Source organism: Neophocaena asiaeorientalis, unplaced genomic scaffold (assembly GCF_003031525.2).
Source record: "Neophocaena asiaeorientalis asiaeorientalis breed wild unplaced genomic scaffold, Neophocaena_asiaeorientalis_V1.1 scaffold46, whole genome shotgun sequence".
In the NCBI taxonomy this organism is placed as follows: Eukaryota; Metazoa; Chordata; class Mammalia; order Artiodactyla; family Phocoenidae; genus Neophocaena; species Neophocaena asiaeorientalis.
This window is the reverse complement of record NW_020175393.1, coordinates 2,455,872-2,475,519: the sequence shown is the minus strand read 5'-3', so window position 1 is coordinate 2,475,519 and position 19,648 is coordinate 2,455,872. Positions and strand designations below refer to the sequence as shown.

At 39.4% G+C, this 19,648-nt stretch overlaps 1 protein-coding gene across 2 annotated transcripts in view; it reads left to right on the top strand.

The window, feature by feature from the left end:
- Window positions 1–19,648, top strand: part of ILRUN (inflammation and lipid regulator with UBA-like and NBR1-like domains) — a 109,255-nt gene that overhangs the window by 32,801 nt on the left and 56,806 nt on the right. For both annotated transcript variants that reach the window (XM_024766006.1, XM_024766005.1), the window contains exons 2-3: window positions 4,813–4,967; window positions 10,686–10,883. In XM_024766006.1, coding sequence (XP_024621774.1) covers window positions 4,813–4,967; window positions 10,686–10,883 — 353 coding nt within the window. The remainder of the gene's footprint in view (window positions 1–4,812; window positions 4,968–10,685; window positions 10,884–19,648) is intronic.

Below are 19,648 nucleotides of genomic sequence, written 5' to 3'. Positions count from 1 at the left end.
AAGCTGCCTTGGGCTGATAAGCCTCAGTGTGAGAGATAGTTGTAGTTACCCTTCTTTGAGTGTCCCTGGTTTGCTGCAGTCTGCTAGGCTTTGTAACGGAGAGGGCCCTTGTCTGTTTTGCTGTCTGTTCTGTCCCTAGACCCAGGCCGAGTGCCTAGAACATGGATAAATGCTCATTAATTAAATATTTGTTGAATGAATGACTGCCAACCTAGGGCATTGGCATTTACACACATTGCCTCATGCAGTCTTCACAGCCAACTTTATAACACCCAACTTTGTAATAAAAAATATAAGCAACCTTACAATAAAAAAACTCAGTTTTGCACGTGAGCAAACTGACACAGATGCTTAACCACTTGTTCAAAGCCCCACAGCCAGGGGTTAGGAGCTGCCTCCAAACAAAGCCATTTAAAATTTTACCATTTTATAATCAAATGGGACCTAATCAAAAACTTAAAAGCTTTTGCACAGTAAGAAAACCATAAGCAAAACGAAAAGACAACCTATGGACTGGGAGAAAATATTTGCAAACAATGCAACTGACAAGGGCTTAATTTCCAAAATATACTAACAGCTCATACAACTCAATGACAAAGAAACAAACAACCCAATGGAAAAATGGGCAGATGACCTAAATAGACATTTCTTCAAAGAAGACATACAGATGGCCAATAGGCACATGAAAAGATGCTCAATATCGCTAATTATTAGAGAAACGAAAATCAAAACTGCAATGAGTTATCACCTCACACTGGTCAGAATGGCCATCATTAAAAAGTCTACAAATAACAAATGCTGGATAGGGTGTGGAGAAAAGGGAACCCTCCTACACTGTTGGTGTGAATGTAAATTGGTGCAGCCACAATGGAAAACAGTTTGGAGGTTCCTTTAAAAACTAAAAATAGAGTTGCCATATGATCCAGCAATTCCACTTCTGTGCATATATCAGGAGAAAACTAATTTGAAAAGGTACATGCACCCCCATGTTCATAGCAGCACTATTTACAATAGCCAAGACGTGGAAGCAACCTAAATGTCCATTGACAGATGAATGGATAATGAAGATGTGGTAAATATATACAATGGAATACTACTCAGCCATAAAAAAGAGTGAAATAATGCCATTTGCAGCAACATGCATGGACCTAGAGATTATCATACTAAGTGAATGAAGTAAGTCAGGAAGGCAAATACCATGTGGTATCACCGATATGTGGAATCTAACATATGATCCAAATGAATTTATTTACAAAACAGAAACAGACTCACAGACGTAGAAAACAAACTTATGGTTACCAAAGGGGAAAGGGGGTGGGGGAGGGATAAATTAGGAGTTTGGGATTAGCAGATACAAACCACCTGATAAACAGCACAGGGAACTATATTCAGTATCCCGTAATAAACCATAATGGAAAAGAATATGATAAATAATATATATATCTGAATCACTTTGCTGTACATCAGAAACTAACATAACATTGTAAGTCAACTATACGTCAGTAAAAAAATAAAGTAAAATTTTACCATTTTAACCATTTTTCAGTGCACAGTTCTGTGGCATAAAGTATATTCACAATGTTATGTAACCATCACTATCATCCATCTTTGCCTGTGCCCTTTTTCCCCCTATTAACACTGCCTCCCTTTGTTCTTTAGGGCACTTTTAACTTTTTAAAATCAGAGTAAAAACTTCTCTTGAGCAAAAACACTGAAGGAACCTGGAAGTTTAAACTTTCAGGCTGGGCTGCATACTGAGTCAGTGTCCTCCCTTTCCCATCTCCTCAGCCAGCTCTGTTTCATGTAGAGTTTTTTATTGGCTAATAATAGTTGGGTATGTTGTTTTGAACAGGAATACATGCTATCAAGTCTGCTGTTCTCACACTGAATAGGAGCTGTTTAGTCTTTTCCTGCGGTTCCTTGGCCCTGTGAGGCAGTGATCTAAATGGTCCAAGTGCTGAGGAGCTGTGTACCTGCCTGATGGGTTAGAGCACCACCGGGCTAATGTCTTCTTTCTGCCTTGTACTTGGGAAATGATTGTGCTTTGTCATCCTTCACTTCTTCGTCCTGATAGGAGTCCAGTTCACTACTTTCAGTTTCACTTTGGGCTTTAAAAGTATTCCTTAATCTTTCTCTGGTTGAATTTTCTGTATAATACAGGTACAAGTAAGCAGTTTTGTTGGCTTGGCTGTGGGATGAGTTGGAATATGTGAAAGGAGATTTGGGAGGGGGATGGATCTGCCTAAGTAGGGTAGCTGGACTTTTCCACTTGCTAGTGTTTCTCCTGTGCTGGTCTCGAAGTCCTGTTTGATATCAGGCAGAGCCAAGTGGCGAAATATGACACAGGCTGAGGATGAGCATTGGCAATTGTCCTGAGTGCACAAATAGTCTCTTCCCTCCCAAGCATATTTTACAGCCAAGTGAACAGAAGACAATTCAGGCTGTTTGCCTGAGACCTTCGGCAGAAAAATTATCTTTATAAAAAAGTGGCCACTTGGTTTTTATAAAAAGTTTCAGAAGAACAAAATGCAACCTAGGCTTATTTCTCTCTCCCTTGTTTTATCTCTGATCCCTAAGTGTAAGGCTGATTCCAGATGTACTCCTAAGTCTGTTTGCGGGTGGTAGGGTCTGGGCATCCCCAAGTTCGACCAGTCACATATTCTTCACTTGAGATCAGTGTCAGCTAGATAAGGAAGTTGCCGGAAAAACTGAAGTCTAAGCCTTCCTATTGAATGGTCAAGTAAACAGGCACAGTTTGGACCCTGGCCCAGTTCTGCTCCATGTAAATTTTATCTAGCACACACATGACGGGCCAGCAGTTGTTGGTGGTGTAATTCCAGTCATGACTCACTAATAACTGCAGGTCGCCATTGCATGAGGCTTGACCTGAGGTAGCTGCTCTAAATATAGCCTTCCTTTCTGGCAGCTGCAAACACCTGGAAGAGCAGGCAGGCCCCCAGCAGAAAAGTATTTGCTGTTAATAGCATGTCTGTTGAACAGTTGTGTACTGTCAGAGCTTATTTCATGCTATGTTTATACATAATTAAAAACAACCCACTGTATCCATTGGCTTATGGTTGGGTTATGTTTAGAAAAATGCTATTTGTGTTGTTATTCTGTGGGGACTGGGGATGATGTCACTAGTTTGAGGAAGACCATAAGAGAAATGGTTAATGAAATTACTGACAATTTCTTTGATCTTTAATGAACACAGCTAACTTAAACCCCTTAGCGGCCTTTGGTCTCTGGCACTGAAGAACCAAGCTGTCAGTCGTGTGATTCTGTTCAGTTAGGGACTCTGGTTTGTGTGCTTGGTAGTTCCTTCTGACCTAAGGGGGTTTATAAGTAATTGAAAAGAACACTAGGGACTTCCCTGGTGGTCCAGTGGTAAAGAATTCACCTTACAATGCAGGGGACGTGGCTTTGATCCCTGATCAGGGAGCTAAGATCCGACATGCCGCGGGGCAACTAAGCCCGTGCGCCAAAACTACGGCACTTGCACACCTCAACTAGAGCCCGCGTGCTCTGGAACCCGCGCGCCACAACTACAGAGCCCATGTGCCCTGGAGCCTGCGTGCCACAACTAGAGAAGAGAAAACCCACATGCCACAACTAGAGAGAAGCCAGCACACCACAACGAAGAGCCCACGCGCCACAACGAAAGATACCGCATGCCTCAACGAAGATCCTGTGTACTGCAACTAAGACCTGATACAGCCCAAAATAAATTAAATAAATAAATCTTAAAAAACAAAATAAAGAACACCACTATTTACAAAATGGTGTTAAGACCTCACCAAGATCTTATTTTTTACCTGTCAGATCGACAAAAATCCAAAATGTTGGAGAAACACTGTTGATGAGCAAGTGGGGAAATAGGCACTCTCATACATTCTTGGTGGGAGCATTCATTAAGTATGTAACTTTTTTATTGAGGGAAGTTTAGATATATCGATTGAAGCCACAAATATATGCCCTTTGACCCAGTGGTATCACTTGTAGGACTTTATCCTACAGATGCACTTGTATGTTTAACTATGTGTGCTTAATCTTATATATGGAAGAATTAAAGATTGGAAGCAAACTCAAAAGTGGATTGGTTACCTAAATAATGATATATCTATACAGTGGATACAGCTGTAAAAAACAATGAGGATATTCATTGCGTACTGACTTAGAAATGTCTTCATGATACAGTGTTAAGGGAATAAAGGAAAGGGCAGTGTGTAATATGCTACCAATTGTGTAAGAAGGGGGGAAATAAGAATGTATATCATTTGCTTGTATGTGCATAAGGAAGTTCTGGAAGGGTATTTAAGAAAGTAATATGAACGAATGATTACCTGTGTGTGTGTAGGAAGGAAGAGATAAGATGGGTATTTTTCATTGTATGAAACTTTGAATCATGTGCATGTATTGCTTTTTTAAAAAAATAATTAGATTTTTTTTTTTAATGGAGCTTCTTTGGATTTTAGTCACAGCTACAGAGGAGCTCTCTTTTAATTGACTCCCTTACCAATACTTGCTGTCCTTATGGGTAAGAGGGGGATTTCCTCACATTGTTGCTGATGGTGCTAATAATGTTTATTACTTTCTATGTGGGTACCTTGGGAAGAAAGTGATGCACAAGTTTTTCGTCCTGCCGTTTTTCCTGTTGTTCCTTAGCCAGAATCAATGACTCTGAAGATTAACATACCAGGAGCCGTCTATATACCTTCTATATATGGGTTCTATAGGTTCCTTTTGTTTGACAATTAGGATAATATGCTCTGGAGAGGACTGAAGTCTTTTGCCTTTTCTCTTTATTTGTAGGAACCTACAAGCAGCAATTGGCGCCTATTATGACTTTGAGAGCCCAAACATCAGTGTGCCCTCTATGTCCTTTGTTGAAGATGTCACCATAGGAGAAGGGGAGTCGATACCTCCTGATACTCAATTTATAAAAACATGGCGAATCCAAAATTCTGGTAAATGTATAACGAGCAATCTTCCTTGCCCAGTTTTCTTTTTCTTAGTAGTTAAAAGAAATAAGGAAGTGTTTTAGCTTAAATTATGTGATTGTGTAACTCTGAGCTTTTCCTTATACATGATGTAGAATTTTCTGTTACTGGTATGATGACCCAAACACCAATAAAATACTCCCTAGATTAGGAAGAATTTAGGTCTTGATGACATTTAAACACAATTCAATATTCTTTTGATACCAGGAACTAGGCCTGTGTGTGGTGGTGGTATTGTCTCCACCTGTACAGTTCTACTCCATCATTTTATTTCTGCTCTAATTAATCTTCCAGTTATTTCCAGCAAGCTAGAGGAGGTGCATCCTTGAATGGAACAAGGTAGTTAGAGTTGTGAGCATCTGCTCTTTTGAAAGCTTATTTCTTTGCAACCACAAGGATGATTGTATCTGAAATTTTCATTGAGCTATCTATTTGAGATGTTAACATCACTTTGAAAAATTGGGTAAGAAGTATAGGGATTTGCTCAGAATAGAAAAGATGGAAAGATTGAGAAATTGCTTTTTTTAAAAAACATTGTTTTGACGTACTGCTGACTTAAGAAAAATTTAACATAAGTTAACCGTAGTTCTTTGAAAATAGTATCTGAATATGTATTAGTAAATGTTTATTATCACCTTTTACTTGTTAATTCTTTTCTAATGACTTTTTAAATTTGAGTGAGTTTAGTATTTCTTGTCTCATCCAGTAACAGTTTATGCTGACTAGGTGAGGATGCTTTAACTTCCTTATTAATGAGGATTTACAAAAGAAATTCTAAGAGATGGAAAACTAGACAAAAGGAATATTTAGCTAAAAGTTTGTTGGTGTCGGGGAACCATGTCTAGTAAGGTAATCTGATGTGGAATGATATAAAACTCTGGGGACTCAAACCTATAAAAGTGACCTTTTATTGGACCCTGTTTACTTTTCAGTTCTTTATACTTCAGTTCTTTTATGATGGGGAGAGACTGGCCAAGCTAGCCTTTTATATAATAATTAATGTACCAAATTATTATTCTTAGTTTTTCTGGCTAATTTGGAAGTAACTTTACCTTGGATGGTGTGTCACTGAGCAAAAGCACATAATCTGGATTGACCCAGTATTGTAGATGACTGGGGACATCAGTGGCTTTGTAAATTTTCATTAGCTTCTTTTCTCTTTTGGTTATAACACTGTTTGGTGCATTGTTAGTTTGAGAGGCACATGGCAATACAGGAAAACAGCCATTTTTCTTGAAATTCTTGTTCCAAGTTTGATTATCTTTACATTGTCTAATTTCTTTCTCACCTTGCTTAGTGTTGTCTGCTTTTAAAAATATTAAAACAATCTCTTTAGGTCAGCTTTTATTCATTCTATTTCTTATCTGAATTACTAAAATCTGTGTTACTGGTCAAAAATGCTTTTGAAACCTAGCCATGAATTTTTAAAATGAGTAACATTTGTTTAGAAAGTATAGCTTATTAAAAGTTTTGTTTATTTAAAAGAATTAATCCAAGACCTTGTTTACTTAATGGTGAAAACACTGGAAATGGTCTGGCTTTCCATGGGTTCTTTATAGTGTTTTTAAATATTGAAAGTTGTTAGAGTACTGTTGAAATGTTTTAAATACCATCTTGCTGCAAAATAACCATTTTATATTTCAGAAAGCCTCTTGAAATATCTACTCACTCACTAGACAGTTCCTTGGGTTAATGGGAGATTGTAAGGGTTTGATATAAAATGGCGAGAATGTCAAATCAGAACCCCAAAGAGCTTGCCTTTCACCTTGACTTGGAGAAAATTTGTTTTAGTGTCCTGCTTTTGCATAGTAACTCCAGTTTAAAACAGTCTCTGGGTCTGCAGCCTGTCTTCCTGTAAAAGGACATTTTTGTTCCTGTACACCTCTTAAAAACTGGGCAACAGTTGCTAGAGATTTTACCTTTCGAGGTACTTGGAACAGGTAGGTTTTTTATTCTTCTGGAAATCGTTCCATCAGTTGTAAAATAGTTTTGTGTCTGTAAACTAAATGCTTTCCATTTGATTAAGAAGAAACTGGCCTCACATAATTAAGTGACAGGTATGTTATTAGAGAGAGAGATAAGGAAAGCATGCACAGGCACTGGTTCTTTGGTGTCATTCTAACCTGGCCTGGGTTTTTTCTGGAAATAGAGTGGTAACACAAAGAAGTAGGGTAGGCCGGGACTTCCCTGGCAGTCCAGTGGTTAAGGCTCCGCTCCCAATGCAGGGGGCATGGGTTCAATCCCTGGTTGGGGAACTAAGATCCTGCATGCCGCATGGCGTGGCCAAAAAAAAAAGAACTAGGGTAGGGCTTAGCTGTTTCTCCTCAGGCTCTCTTACTCTCATTCATAACCTTCCCTAAGAGATAAGTGCTCGCTGAAAGAGTTTCATAAATAATTTTTCACGGTGCTTCTCTACTGTCATGTTTCAGGCATATCAGGAATTCAAATTTACAACAGATGAGATTGATAGGAACTGCATATAGCTGTCCCAGCACCTTCCCCAAAGAAGATAAATGTCACACACTGTTTAAAATTAAACACCTAATATTGTTTAAGTCCTTACATTCAGATCATAGAAAAACGGAAGTGAGACATTTAATGACATAGATGCAGAATCCCAGGATCCAAACTTTTGGTACTGTGTAAGTTTTAGAAGTTTGGGAAACATGACCAGGAAACTTTACAGTTGGAGTTTAAAATGAAAATTTGAAACTGTCCCTCTGAAGATGAAAGGAGACAATTCTCTTTACCAACACTTACAGCTTTTCAGTTGTTATAGCCATGCTCTGCTGTCCAGCTGTGGTGAGTGTTAAACTACGCATATTATAACTCTGGTGTTTCTCTGACTTTAATGAAGTAGTTATGATTGTTATATGAGAGAGTGACATGAGAGTCATCTTTATTTTCTAAACTACATAGAAGTGAATATGAAACAACAGTTGAGGGAAAAAAAGAAGCTTGAGAAAGAACAACTATTCCCTCCATTTTTCTTTTGACTCCTTAAAATAAGTTTCTTATGTTCCAGTCACTTTATCAGGTACAGGAAGAAAATGGCAACAAGATCAGTGAAGGTCCCTGTTTGCATGTAGCTTAATTTGAAATGCAATCTCTAAAGCTACAGGGGTTAAAAAGAGGGAGGGGGTCTTCACTGAGGTTTGTCTTCGGTCTTGCTCTTTGGATGTTCCTTGTTGTCTCCAAACTATTTCTATAATCACTTATACCTAGTAAGTCTCAGACTTTCTGGAACTGATGGACTTTTATTTCATTTTTGCCATGCTCTCTATCATCTCAGAATTGCCACATGACAGGTTTCTTGTCTTGTTTTGTTTTGACTTTTTATATTTTTTAATAAAATTATATTCCATGATAACTGGAGAATCACAGCCTTAGTCATATGTGTGCTTGCGATACTTAACTTGGAAAGTCATAAAACACAGATTAGTCTTTCTTTTGTTCTTATATATATATACCCCCCCCCCCATTAAGCTAGTTGTAACAGACTTAATTTGAAGTGCTATTGTGTTATGCTTCTCAAATCCAGATTTTTCCAGTATGCTTAGCCTGGTAGGCCAAGTAGCTCATCAGTATTTCCCTTCCTTCTGTATCAAGAGCCAGTATCAGTGACCTTTTCAGAACTACCTGACCTGACAGTTGGGGGCTGTAAGAACTATATGTCATAATAAACTGTTGGTAACTCTCAGAAGGCAGATGATTGGTTCTTCATTTTATAGCAGATTAACACTTCATAGTTGATGGTGTATAACTCTTCCAGTTTTTTCAAGAGGCTCTCGAAGAACCACATCAGTAGGGTCTGATGTACTAAAAAGATCAGGACCGTAGCCTCATAATTGTTAATCATTTAACATTTTACCAACTAACTCAGTATCCTGGGAATACAGCAGTACTCCCTCTTTTGCACAGATGAGAGATCCAACTGTCTCAGCTGCTTGTGCTTGTCTGCCTAGGACAGCCAAGTATTTTCCACACCCAGACAGTCTTGGTTTCCCTTGTTTTCTTTAAAGTTGGAAAACAGACACATTCTTGGATTTTCATATAAACATTGTCTTGGTATAGATGTGTGTGTGTGTGTGTGTGTGTGTGTGCATGTGTATGTGTGTCTTTTAAAGAATAATTGTGAATTCAGCCCTATAATAGTAGTTTAATTTTCCTCTTGGATCTTGGTCTTTAAAGAGACTGACATTTTCCAAGGTACTTCACATCAACTGCTACTATTCTTGACTAAGACAAATATGCTTTTGCCGGGCCGTAGGCCCCAGAAATGAAAAAAAAGAATTTTCATGTATTGCCAGTGTATCATCCACAACCTTTTCCACAGCAGCAGTTGCCCTTTATAGTGTTAACTTTAAGAGGGCACTTTGCTGGCAGGATTTTTTTTAAAGAGGGTCTGACAGACATAGTGACCACTCCTCCATCTGCTACCCCTAAAAAAAAAAAATCCAAGAGCCACAGCAGGTGCCGTTCATTATGGGGCTGAGATCTCAGCAGTAGAGCGTTGGTTGCTTTTCTCTCCAGTTCTCTTTTTCAGTAGTAAACCAAGTATATCAAAACCGGCCTGGCACTTCACAAACAAGGTACAGAGGAATCCTAGAGTGTTGTTAGGAGATGAGTTTCAAGCATGCTGAAAGTCCTTCCATGTCCAGCTTTTCATGGTGATTTGCTTTTATAATGAATGTATGTATCTCAACAAAAAAATAGAGAGAGCTTTCTGTATATAGTAAAAAGGAGTCTGTTGGAGGGACTTCACAGGAAAGATCGCATCTAGTCACTGTGTGGCCACCTATGACTAGTCAGAAGTCAATATATTGATTTCTCATTTGAGTTAGTTTACGTGAAAATATGTGTACAGGAGTGGGAACCAAATAAGACTGTTCCCACTTCCAAAGGAGGGAAAGACATTCCTGCCAAAGCCATTTCTCTGTCTTGCCATTCCTATTCTTTCTACAAGCACCTCTTGCTGGTATCATCACCCCTGAGACAACGGGTCATTGTACTGTTAATCAGGGCCCACTATTCATATTTTCCCCACTACTGTTTGAACCTGAAAATGAAACTTTCATTTGACTCCTTTGTCTTATTTGCAGTCTTTGACCCTCGATCTTTTCATTGTTAGGAACTCCAGAAGAAAAGTCGTACATCAGGGAAAAAGCAGTTCTAAAATGAAAATAATACAGAAACTATTCCTCTTTCCTCAATGGAAAGTTTCATCCTCTTTCCTCGATGGAAAAACTGGGGACAGTCAGACATATTTTTACTTTGAATGTCAGTTTAAAAGGTCAAGTGCAAATGGGTACGTGTTCTTAGTAGAGAAAGCAGTCTTCCAAAGATGTGGGCCTGAGCTTCATTTCCATGGCTCTTTTCTGACATCATTCTTAGGTTCTACAGATTCAGTGTGATGTGTGGCCTTCCCTGGGTCACCCAAAACACATCTGCTTGAGGAACTGCCTTGCTTTTGCTGTGTGTGCTTTCTGTTAGGGATAGACTGCTGTTCAGAGGTTGCTGACTCTGATTCTTTCTGACCAGTGAGGTGTTACATAGCTCAAAGATATGTGGATAGGTTTACATATGTGTGAGAGACAAAGAGACCTCTTCTACAGTTTTGTAATGAACTGCACTCAGCATAGGACCATTGATTGCCTAACATTTTTTTCTTTTGCTTGAACTCAGGGGCAGAGGCCTGGCCTCCAGGGGTTTGTCTTAAATATGTCGGGGGAGACCAATTTGGACATGTGAACATGGTGATGGTGAGATCGCTAGAGCCCCAAGAGATTGCAGATGTCAGCGTCCAGATGTGCAGCCCCAGCAGAGCAGGAATGGATCAGGGACAGTGGCGGATGTGCACTGCTACAGGACTCTACTATGGAGGTGAGTATGTCCCTGTGCAGCCCAGGGTGAAGGAATTAAGGTAACATCTTACAGCATCCCCGGTTGCTCACAGAGCCTGTCAAATTATGTAGCAGGGTGTGGTCCCTTTTAAAAAAACAGCGACCCCATGCGGGTAAATGACTTGAATTTAATGACTAATTGGTTCAGTCTAGCGGTCTCCTTTTTATACTAGGAATTTAGTTAAAATTTAGTGAAGTGTAATGAGATATATATTGCATTCTAAACAATGATTTAGTAGTGCTGCTATTTTTATTACATAATCTAGTAGGTGCTGTAAGAATACTGAAGGCAGTCCTTGTTCTCACAGTCTCTAGACAGAAGTTATATAAAAAAAGATAATGCACAAAATGTGCATACTTCTCTCCACCTGATGACCTGTCAAGATGCTAGTACCTCTCACTCTTTCTTTTTACTGCCATACTTTTTGGACAGAGTGATTTACACTCATTGTCTCTTTTTCCCATTTACTTTTATTTTTCAAACTAGTCAGTCCTTTACCCACTCCAGTGATGTTTATCAGCAACTACCCAGTTTCCAAATCCGGTAGCCACTTTCCAGTCCTCATACTAACTGACCCTCTATCATTTGGCACCAAACTAAATGTTTTTTGAAGTGTGTTCCTTCTTAGACTCACATGGTACCTCTCTTGTTTCTTCTCTGAATGTTCTTTGTCTAGTCTCATTTTTGCCATGGGACTACAGACATACCTTGATTTATTGACGTTCACTTTATTGTGCTTTACAGATAATTTTGTTTTTTACAAATTGAAGATTCGTGACAACCTTTCATTGAGCAAGTCTGCTGGCACCGTTTTTCCAACAACATTTGCACACTTTGTGTCTCTGTGTCACATTTTGGTAATTCTCACAAAATTTCAAATTTTTTCATTATTATTATATTTGTTATGGTGACCTGTGATCAGCAATCTCTGATGTTTCTATTGTAATTGTTTTGGGATGCCACAAACTTAGATGATGGTTAGTGGTTTTTGCCAATAAAGGAATTTTTAATTAAGATATCTACATTGTTTTCTTAGACATAATGCTCTTGCACACTTAGACTACAGTGTACAGTAAACGTAATGCACTGGGAAAACAAAAAGTTCATGTGACTCGCGTTATGGCAGTATTCACTGTATTGCATTGATATGGAACTGAACCAGCTATGCCTCCAAGGTATGCCTGTCTTAGATTGTGAGCTGGGCCCTGTTTATGCTCTGTGACCTCATCCACCCACCTGGCTTCATCTGTCACCAGTACGGCATACATGGTGGTACTCGAAGTCATATCTGTGGTGCAGACTCTTTGGAGTTTCAAACCTGTATTTAAGTGCTTGTGGACAGAACCTCTGGATATTCTGTAGAGTTTTGTATTTTAGTATCTCCTAGGCAAAACTTATATTCGTGTAATTGTCATCCTACTGAGATGATCAGGCCAGAAGCTTGAGTCATCTTTTGTTCTGTCTTATCATCCTTAATCACAGACCAATTCCTATTTGTTTCTGTATATCCTGTGTCCTAGAGATCCAGAGAAAAATAAATTAAAAAAGAGTTCCTGTCCTCAGGGAGCTCTTAACTGGGGACTCATGGCCAGTGGGACCTTTGGAGTTATTTAAAGGAGTCCCGGAATTAATTTTCTCATATATGTTTTTGCAGCCAGTGGAAACTTGAAGTATTTCTCTGACTGAAAAAATTATAATGTTAGTGTCATCCTTTGTAACATCATTCTTTGCCGAAAACCTTTGTGCCTCCTGTAATGGAGCCAAACTCCTTGGCACAGGGCTTAAAGCTCCTCATGGGGCTTCCCTGTTGGTGCAGTGATTGAGAGTCCGCCTGCCGATGCAGGGGACACGGGTTCGTGCCCCGGTCCGGGAAGATCCCACATGCCACGGAGCGGCTAGGCCCGTGAGCCATGGCTGCTGAGCCTGTGCTCCGCAGCGGGAGAGGCCACAACAGTGAGAGGCCCGCGTCATGATCTGGTCTGGTCTCATTTTCACTTTCATCCATAGTCACCTCTTTACTCTCCACAGCCAGTCCCCAAAGACACCACATGATTTCACTTCTTCATGCCCTTGCTCATGTTGTTCCTTTTGCCTGAAATACCTTTTTCTTTACAACAAACCCCTGCTCATCCTCAGCACCCTGGTGAACTCACCTTTCCTCCTTCCCTCCTCCCCACTTCTTACTCCTCTACCGGAAGGAAATACCTACTTCCCTTTTCACTTATATTATGCACACGCTTGTTATTTTAGTTAACACATTGTGTTTTAGGTGTTTGTTTACTTATCCTTTTCTCCTACTAGATAGTGAACTATCTGTTGAATACAGAATCAACATCATGTAACAATCATCTATCAGAATGCAGAGAGATTATTTCTCCCCTCTTCTCAGGCCACCTCTCCTGAGAATCTTCTTACTTGCAAATGGTTTCTCCCATTGCTGAGCTCCATTTCATAATCTCTTTCCCTCTCCTTTGCCTCTCTTTGGCACTTCACCTCTTTCTGCCCAGTTAATTTGATGAATGTCTAATATCGATTTTAAAACGTAAGGTGATACATGTCTCATTTATCTTTGTAACTCTTGAAAAAGCTGAGCCAAGTACAGAGTGGAGAGTGGCTACTCAAATTTTAAAATGCATGTCAGTGTTTTTAAAGGAGGAGGAAGACAACATACATGACTTTAAAAAAATTTTTCTTTGATGCAAAGATACTGTTTCATAGTGTTTTCCCATGCTTGAGAGCTCTAGTCTTATTTTGTGCGTGTGCTTTATTGTTAAATTAAAAATAATTATCACTATATGTGACATTAAAATTTATACTTTTAACATCCCTCTCAAATTCTATAAGTAGGTAGAGTATAAATATACTAGCTCTGAAGGCAGTAAAAACTTCGAAGCCTTTCTTGGTCATATAATCTGTGAGTTGTTTTTCAGGACTTTGAAATCTAATACCTACAAGGGATCTTAATAGTTCATCTGATTCCATGGTTTTCAAGCATTTTTCTTAATCAGTGGAACCTTTTCTTGATAAAAGTATATGTGAATGCCTCCTCCAAAAAACAGAAAAGATAAAACTGAAACTGGCTTTGTTGAAGTGGGAGCCTCCTTGGCCCGTGTTTCCCTGCCTTCTGTCTGAGGTGACCTCCAGGGCTGTGTGGAGTATAGTTTGCAAACCCCATCTACTCTAATAAAGAATTTAATTCCATTTACAAGCTACTGTATTCCATTGAATTCAGTTTAATGTTGATTATAAAACATGTCATGATAGCAGAACTGTTAAATGACTGGCAGAAAGTGAAATATACACAATATACATAAAACTATAGCTGTGAACATGTGAAAAAAATAAGCTGCTATGTTAACCTTGGCATGAATGGCTCTTTCAGTTTTTCTGCTCACTCTTAGCTTGCTAGTGCATTGAGTATAGTGTAGTGGTAGGCGTTTGGAATGTCGGACTACATTGCCTGGGCACAAACTTGGGCAAGTTAGGTAACTTCTCTATGCCTTATCTTTCTGCTTTTTTTTTTTTTAAGGTTTTTTTTTGATGTGGCCTTTTTTTTTTTTTTTTTTAAGTCTTTATTGAATTTGTTACAATATTGCTTCTGTTTTATGTCTTGGTTTTTTGGCCAAGAGGCACGTGGAATCTTAGCTCGCTGATCAGGGGTTGAACCTGCATCCCCTGCATTGGAAGGCGACATCTTAACCACTGGACTGCCAGGGAAGTCCCTCATCTTTCTGTTTTAACAACAAAGCTTGTTTTGTTTGTTTGGTTTTGGTTTTGGTTGGGTGGTCTCTTCTTGAGTCTTTAATGGCTTTTTCTAGAAAGAATCCATTCTCCTTATTTTTATAATAATACTTATGTTGTTTGAACTCATTTCTCTTCCTAAAAGGAATTCTTGCCATATTTAATAATTTACAAAGTCTTCTTCCCTCATTTTAGATTGGTTGTACTCTTTCAGTCTCTCAACAGGAGTGTGCTATTGGCATATTGTGTGGACAGTTCTTCTTTATGTGGGGCATATTTATAAGACCCTTGGCCCTCTCACTAAATACCATGTTCATCTTTAGAGCCACCCCTCCTCGCCCACCACACACATTTCTAACTCCCTTGGTTGAGTACCACTAAGTATTTTATTCTTGGCAGAGTTATTTTCAAGCTCAAACATTTTATTTTATCTTCTTTCTACAGACTTTTGCTTCTTAGATAAAAACAACCTGTTATCTAATGCCTACTTTATGTCAGGCATTGTACTGGGCTTTTTCATATAAATTATATGGGAAATATTAGCTGCACTTTATGGGTGGGGAAACTGAAGACCAGAGATAATTAATGACTTGTCTAAGTTTCAGTGAAAGTTATAAATTATAAATTAGCTATAAATTATAGTTATAAATTAACAAAAGTAGTTTTATGATCTTTGCCATTGGAGACTACTATATTGGGTTTACAGGGAAACTTTGGCTCCAGGTTGTTGGTACTTGGCAGAGTTTAGGGAGACTGGGGTATATGGTCTACAAGTCCTCTCCATTTCCGGAGTGAGTGGGAATGAGGGTCAGGCTGAGATTGGCAAGGTGACTCTTAGATGGTTGAGTAAATACCGGTGTTCCCCAAGGAGTTCCTGCTTTCCAGGAGATATACAGTTCCTGTAGGACACTTGACTCTTGGAAAGGAGTAAGCAGCGTGGGTGCTTGTCACCATTTTAGCCTTGGTACAAACATGCCTCCCCTCTTCCTAGTAGAGTACCGTCTTTCAAAGTTCCACAGGAGACGGACTTCCCTAGCCGTCTAGTGGTTGAGACTCCATGCTCCCAAATGCAAGGGGTGCTGGTTCAGTCCCTGGTTGGGGAACTAAGGTCCCACATGCCGCACGATACAGCCAAAAAAAAAACCACCCAAAAGAAAAAAACCCAAAGTTCCACAGGAGAGCAGTACCCCTGCACTTGATGGTTCCTTCTAAAGCAGAGGGGTTCTAGTTGTGAAGTAGGCACTGAGGTCACGTGATACTCTGGTTATCACATGCTGATGAGGGTTTCTTCCACTTGAAATAGCTCTTCTTGTTAAATGGCTTCATGTGGTTCCTTAGGGACAATTCACATGTAGATTAAATACTTATATTCATTTAGTTTTCTCAGAGGTTAGAAATGGAACTTCCCTTATTAAGCTCCCAAATCATACTATATAATATAGTCCCACAGGTTAGGAAACTTAATGGTTGCTCTATGTAAACCACACAGTTTATTTCTTTAAACCTTCGTAAGTTCCTCTTTCAGCTTCTCCAGTTTATGGAATGTCCACCTTAACCAGATAGTGTGGGACTGCTCCTCCTCATTCTTCTCCAATGTTTTAACTGATGATGTTGTAAAAGAAGCTCTGGTTTCATAGATGTCCTCTAGACTCTACACAGGTGTCTTCTATTTAGATGCTGTTCTACTTGGCATCTCTACCAGCTCTCTTGCCCTTTTGCCTATTGATCCCACCTTTAGAATGTCTCTCTTTTATGTTACACTCAAAAAACCTGCTTCATTTGGTTCTAGAAGATCCTCAATAAGATACTCTCTGCAAAAGGAAGGGAGGGAGGAAGGAAGGAAGGAAAACCACCAGCAGTAGCAGCCGCAAGCCAGATTAGAGCTCCTGGAGCAGTCAGCCAACATGGTGCCATTCTAGCCCCCTAGACTTGTGTATCATTTAGCAACAGCCTGTGGAACAAAAACCACATTCACAGAAAAATAGACAAGATGAAAAGGCACAGGGCTATGTACCAGATGAAGGAACAAGATAAAACCCCAGAAAAAAAACTAAATGAAGTAGAGATAGGCAACCTTCCGAAAAAAGAATTCAGAATAATGATAGTGAAGATGATCCAGGACCTCAGAAAAAGAATGGAGGCAAAGATCGAGAAGATGCAAGAAATGTTTAGCAAAGACCTAGAAGAGTTAAAGAACAAATAAACAGAAATGAACAATACAATAACTGAAATGAAAACTACACTAGAAGGAATCAATAGCAGAATAACTGAGGCAGAAGAACAGATAAATGACCTGGAAGACAGAATGGTGGAATTCACTGATGCAGGACAGAATAAAGAAAAAAGAATGAAAAGAAATGAAGACAGCCTAAGAGACCTCTGGGACAACATTAAACGCAACAACATTCGCATTATAGGGGTCCCAGAAGGAGAAGAGAGAAAGACCTGAGAAAATATTTGAAGAGATTATAGTCAAAAACTTCCCTAAAAAAAATGTCATGAAGAACCTAGGGGTAAGACAGGAATAAAGACGCAGACCTACTGGAGAATGGACTTGAGGATATGGGGAGGGGGAAGGGTGAGTTTTGACAGGGCGAGAGAGAGTCATGGACATATACACACTAACAAACATAGTAAGGTAGATAGCTAGGGGGAAGCAGCCACAAGGCACAGGGATATTAGCTTGGGGCTTTGTGACAGCCTGGAGGGGTGGGATGGGGAGAGTGGGAGGGAGGGAGACGCAAGAGGGAAGACATATGGGAACATATGTATATGTATAGCTGATTCACTTTGTTATAAAGCAGAAACTAACACACCATTGTAAAGCAATAAAGATGTTTTAAAAAAAAAAAAAAAAATTCCCTAACATGGGAAAGGAAATAGCCACCCAAGTCCAGGAAGCACAGAAAGTCCCATACAGGATAAACCCAAGGGGAAACACGCTGAGACACATAGTAATCAAATTGGCAAAAATTAAAGACAAAGAAAAATGATTGAAAGCAGTAAGGGAAGAATGACAAATAACATACAAGAGAACTCCCATGAGGTAAACAGCTGATTTCTCAGCAGAAACTCTACAAGCCAGAAGGGAGTGGCATGACATATTTAAAGTGATGAACCTACAACCAAGATTACCCTTCCCAACAAGGATCTCATTCAGATTTGACGAGAAGTCAGAAGCTTTACAGACAAGCAAAAGCTAAGAGAATTCACCACCACCAAACCAGCTCTACAGCAAATGCTAAAGGAACTTCTCTAAGTGGGAAACACAAGAGAAGAAAAGGACCTACAAAAACAAACCCAAAACAATTAAGAAAATGGTCTTTCTTCTCAAGTGTGCACAGAACATTCTCCAGGATAGATCACATCTTGGGTCACAAATCAAGCCTCAGTAAATTTAAGAAAATTGAAATCATATAAAATGTCTTTTCTGACCACAATGCTGTGAGATTACAAATCAATTACAGGGAAAAAAACCCTAAAAAACACAGACACATGGAGGCTAAACAGTATGTTACTAAATAACCAAGAGACCACTGAAGAAATCAAATAGGAAATCAAAAAATACCTAGAGATAAACGACAATGAAAACACGATGCCTGTGAGCCATGGCCACTGAGCCTGCGTGACCAGAGCCTGTGCTCTGCAGTGGGAGAGACCGCAGCAGTGAGGCCCATGTACTGCCCAAAAAAAAAAAAAATTTCCAACAAACAAAACTCCAGGACCAGATGGCTTCAGAGGTGAATTCTATCAAACATTTAGAGAAGAGCTAACACCCATCCTTCTCAAACGCTTCCAAAGCATTGCAGAGGTAGGAACACTCCCAAACTCATTCTGTGAGGCCACCATCACCCTGATACCAAAACCAGACGAACATACTACAAAAAAAGAAAATTATAGACCAATATCACTGATGAATATAGATGCAAAAATCCTCAACAAGGGCTTCCCTGGTGGCGCAGTGGTTGAGAGTCTGCCTGCCGATGCAGGGGATACGGGTTTGTGCCCCGGTCCGGGAAGATCCCACATGCTGTGGAGCGGCTGGGCCTGTGAGCCATGGCCGCGCAGCCTGCGCGTCCGGAGCCTGTGCTTCGCAAAGGGAGAGGCCACAACAGTGAGAGGCCCGCGTACCACAAAAAAAAAAAAAAAAAAAAAAAAAATCCTCAACAGAATACTAGCAGATAGAATCCAGCAACACATTAAAAGGATCATACACCATGATCCCACTTGATCATACACCATGATCAAGTGGGATTTATCCCAGGGATGCAATATACGCAATATACGCAAATCAATCAATATACTTCAATATACGCAAATCAATCAATGTGATACACCATATTAACAAATTGAAGAAGAATAACCATATGGTAATCTCAGTAGATGCAGAAAAAGTTTTGACAAACTTCAACACCCATTTATGATAAAAACTCTCCAGAAAGTGGGCATAGAGGGAACCTACCTCAACATAATAAAGGCCATATATGACAAACCCACAGCAAACATCATTCTCAATGGTGAAAAACTGAAAGTATTTCCTCTACGATCAGGAACAAGACAAGGATGTCCACTCTTACCACTATTATTCAACATACTTTTGGAAGTCCTAGCCTCGTCAATCAGAGAAGAAAAAGAAATACAAATTGGAAAAGAAGAGGTAAAACTGTCACTCTGTAGATGACATGATACTATACATAGAGAATCCTAAAGATGCCACCAGAAAACAGAGCTAATCAATGAATTTGATATAGTTGCAGGATACAAAATTAATTCACAGAAATCTCTTGCATTCTTGTACACTAATGATGAAAAATATGAAAGAGAAGTTAAGGGAACACTCCCATTTACCATTACAACAAAAAGAATAAAATACCTAGGAATAAATCTACTTAAGGAGACAAAAGACCTGTATGCAGCAAACTATAAGACCCTGATGAAAGAAATTAAAGATGATACCAACAGATGGAGAGATATACCATGTTCTTGGATTGGACGGATCAGTA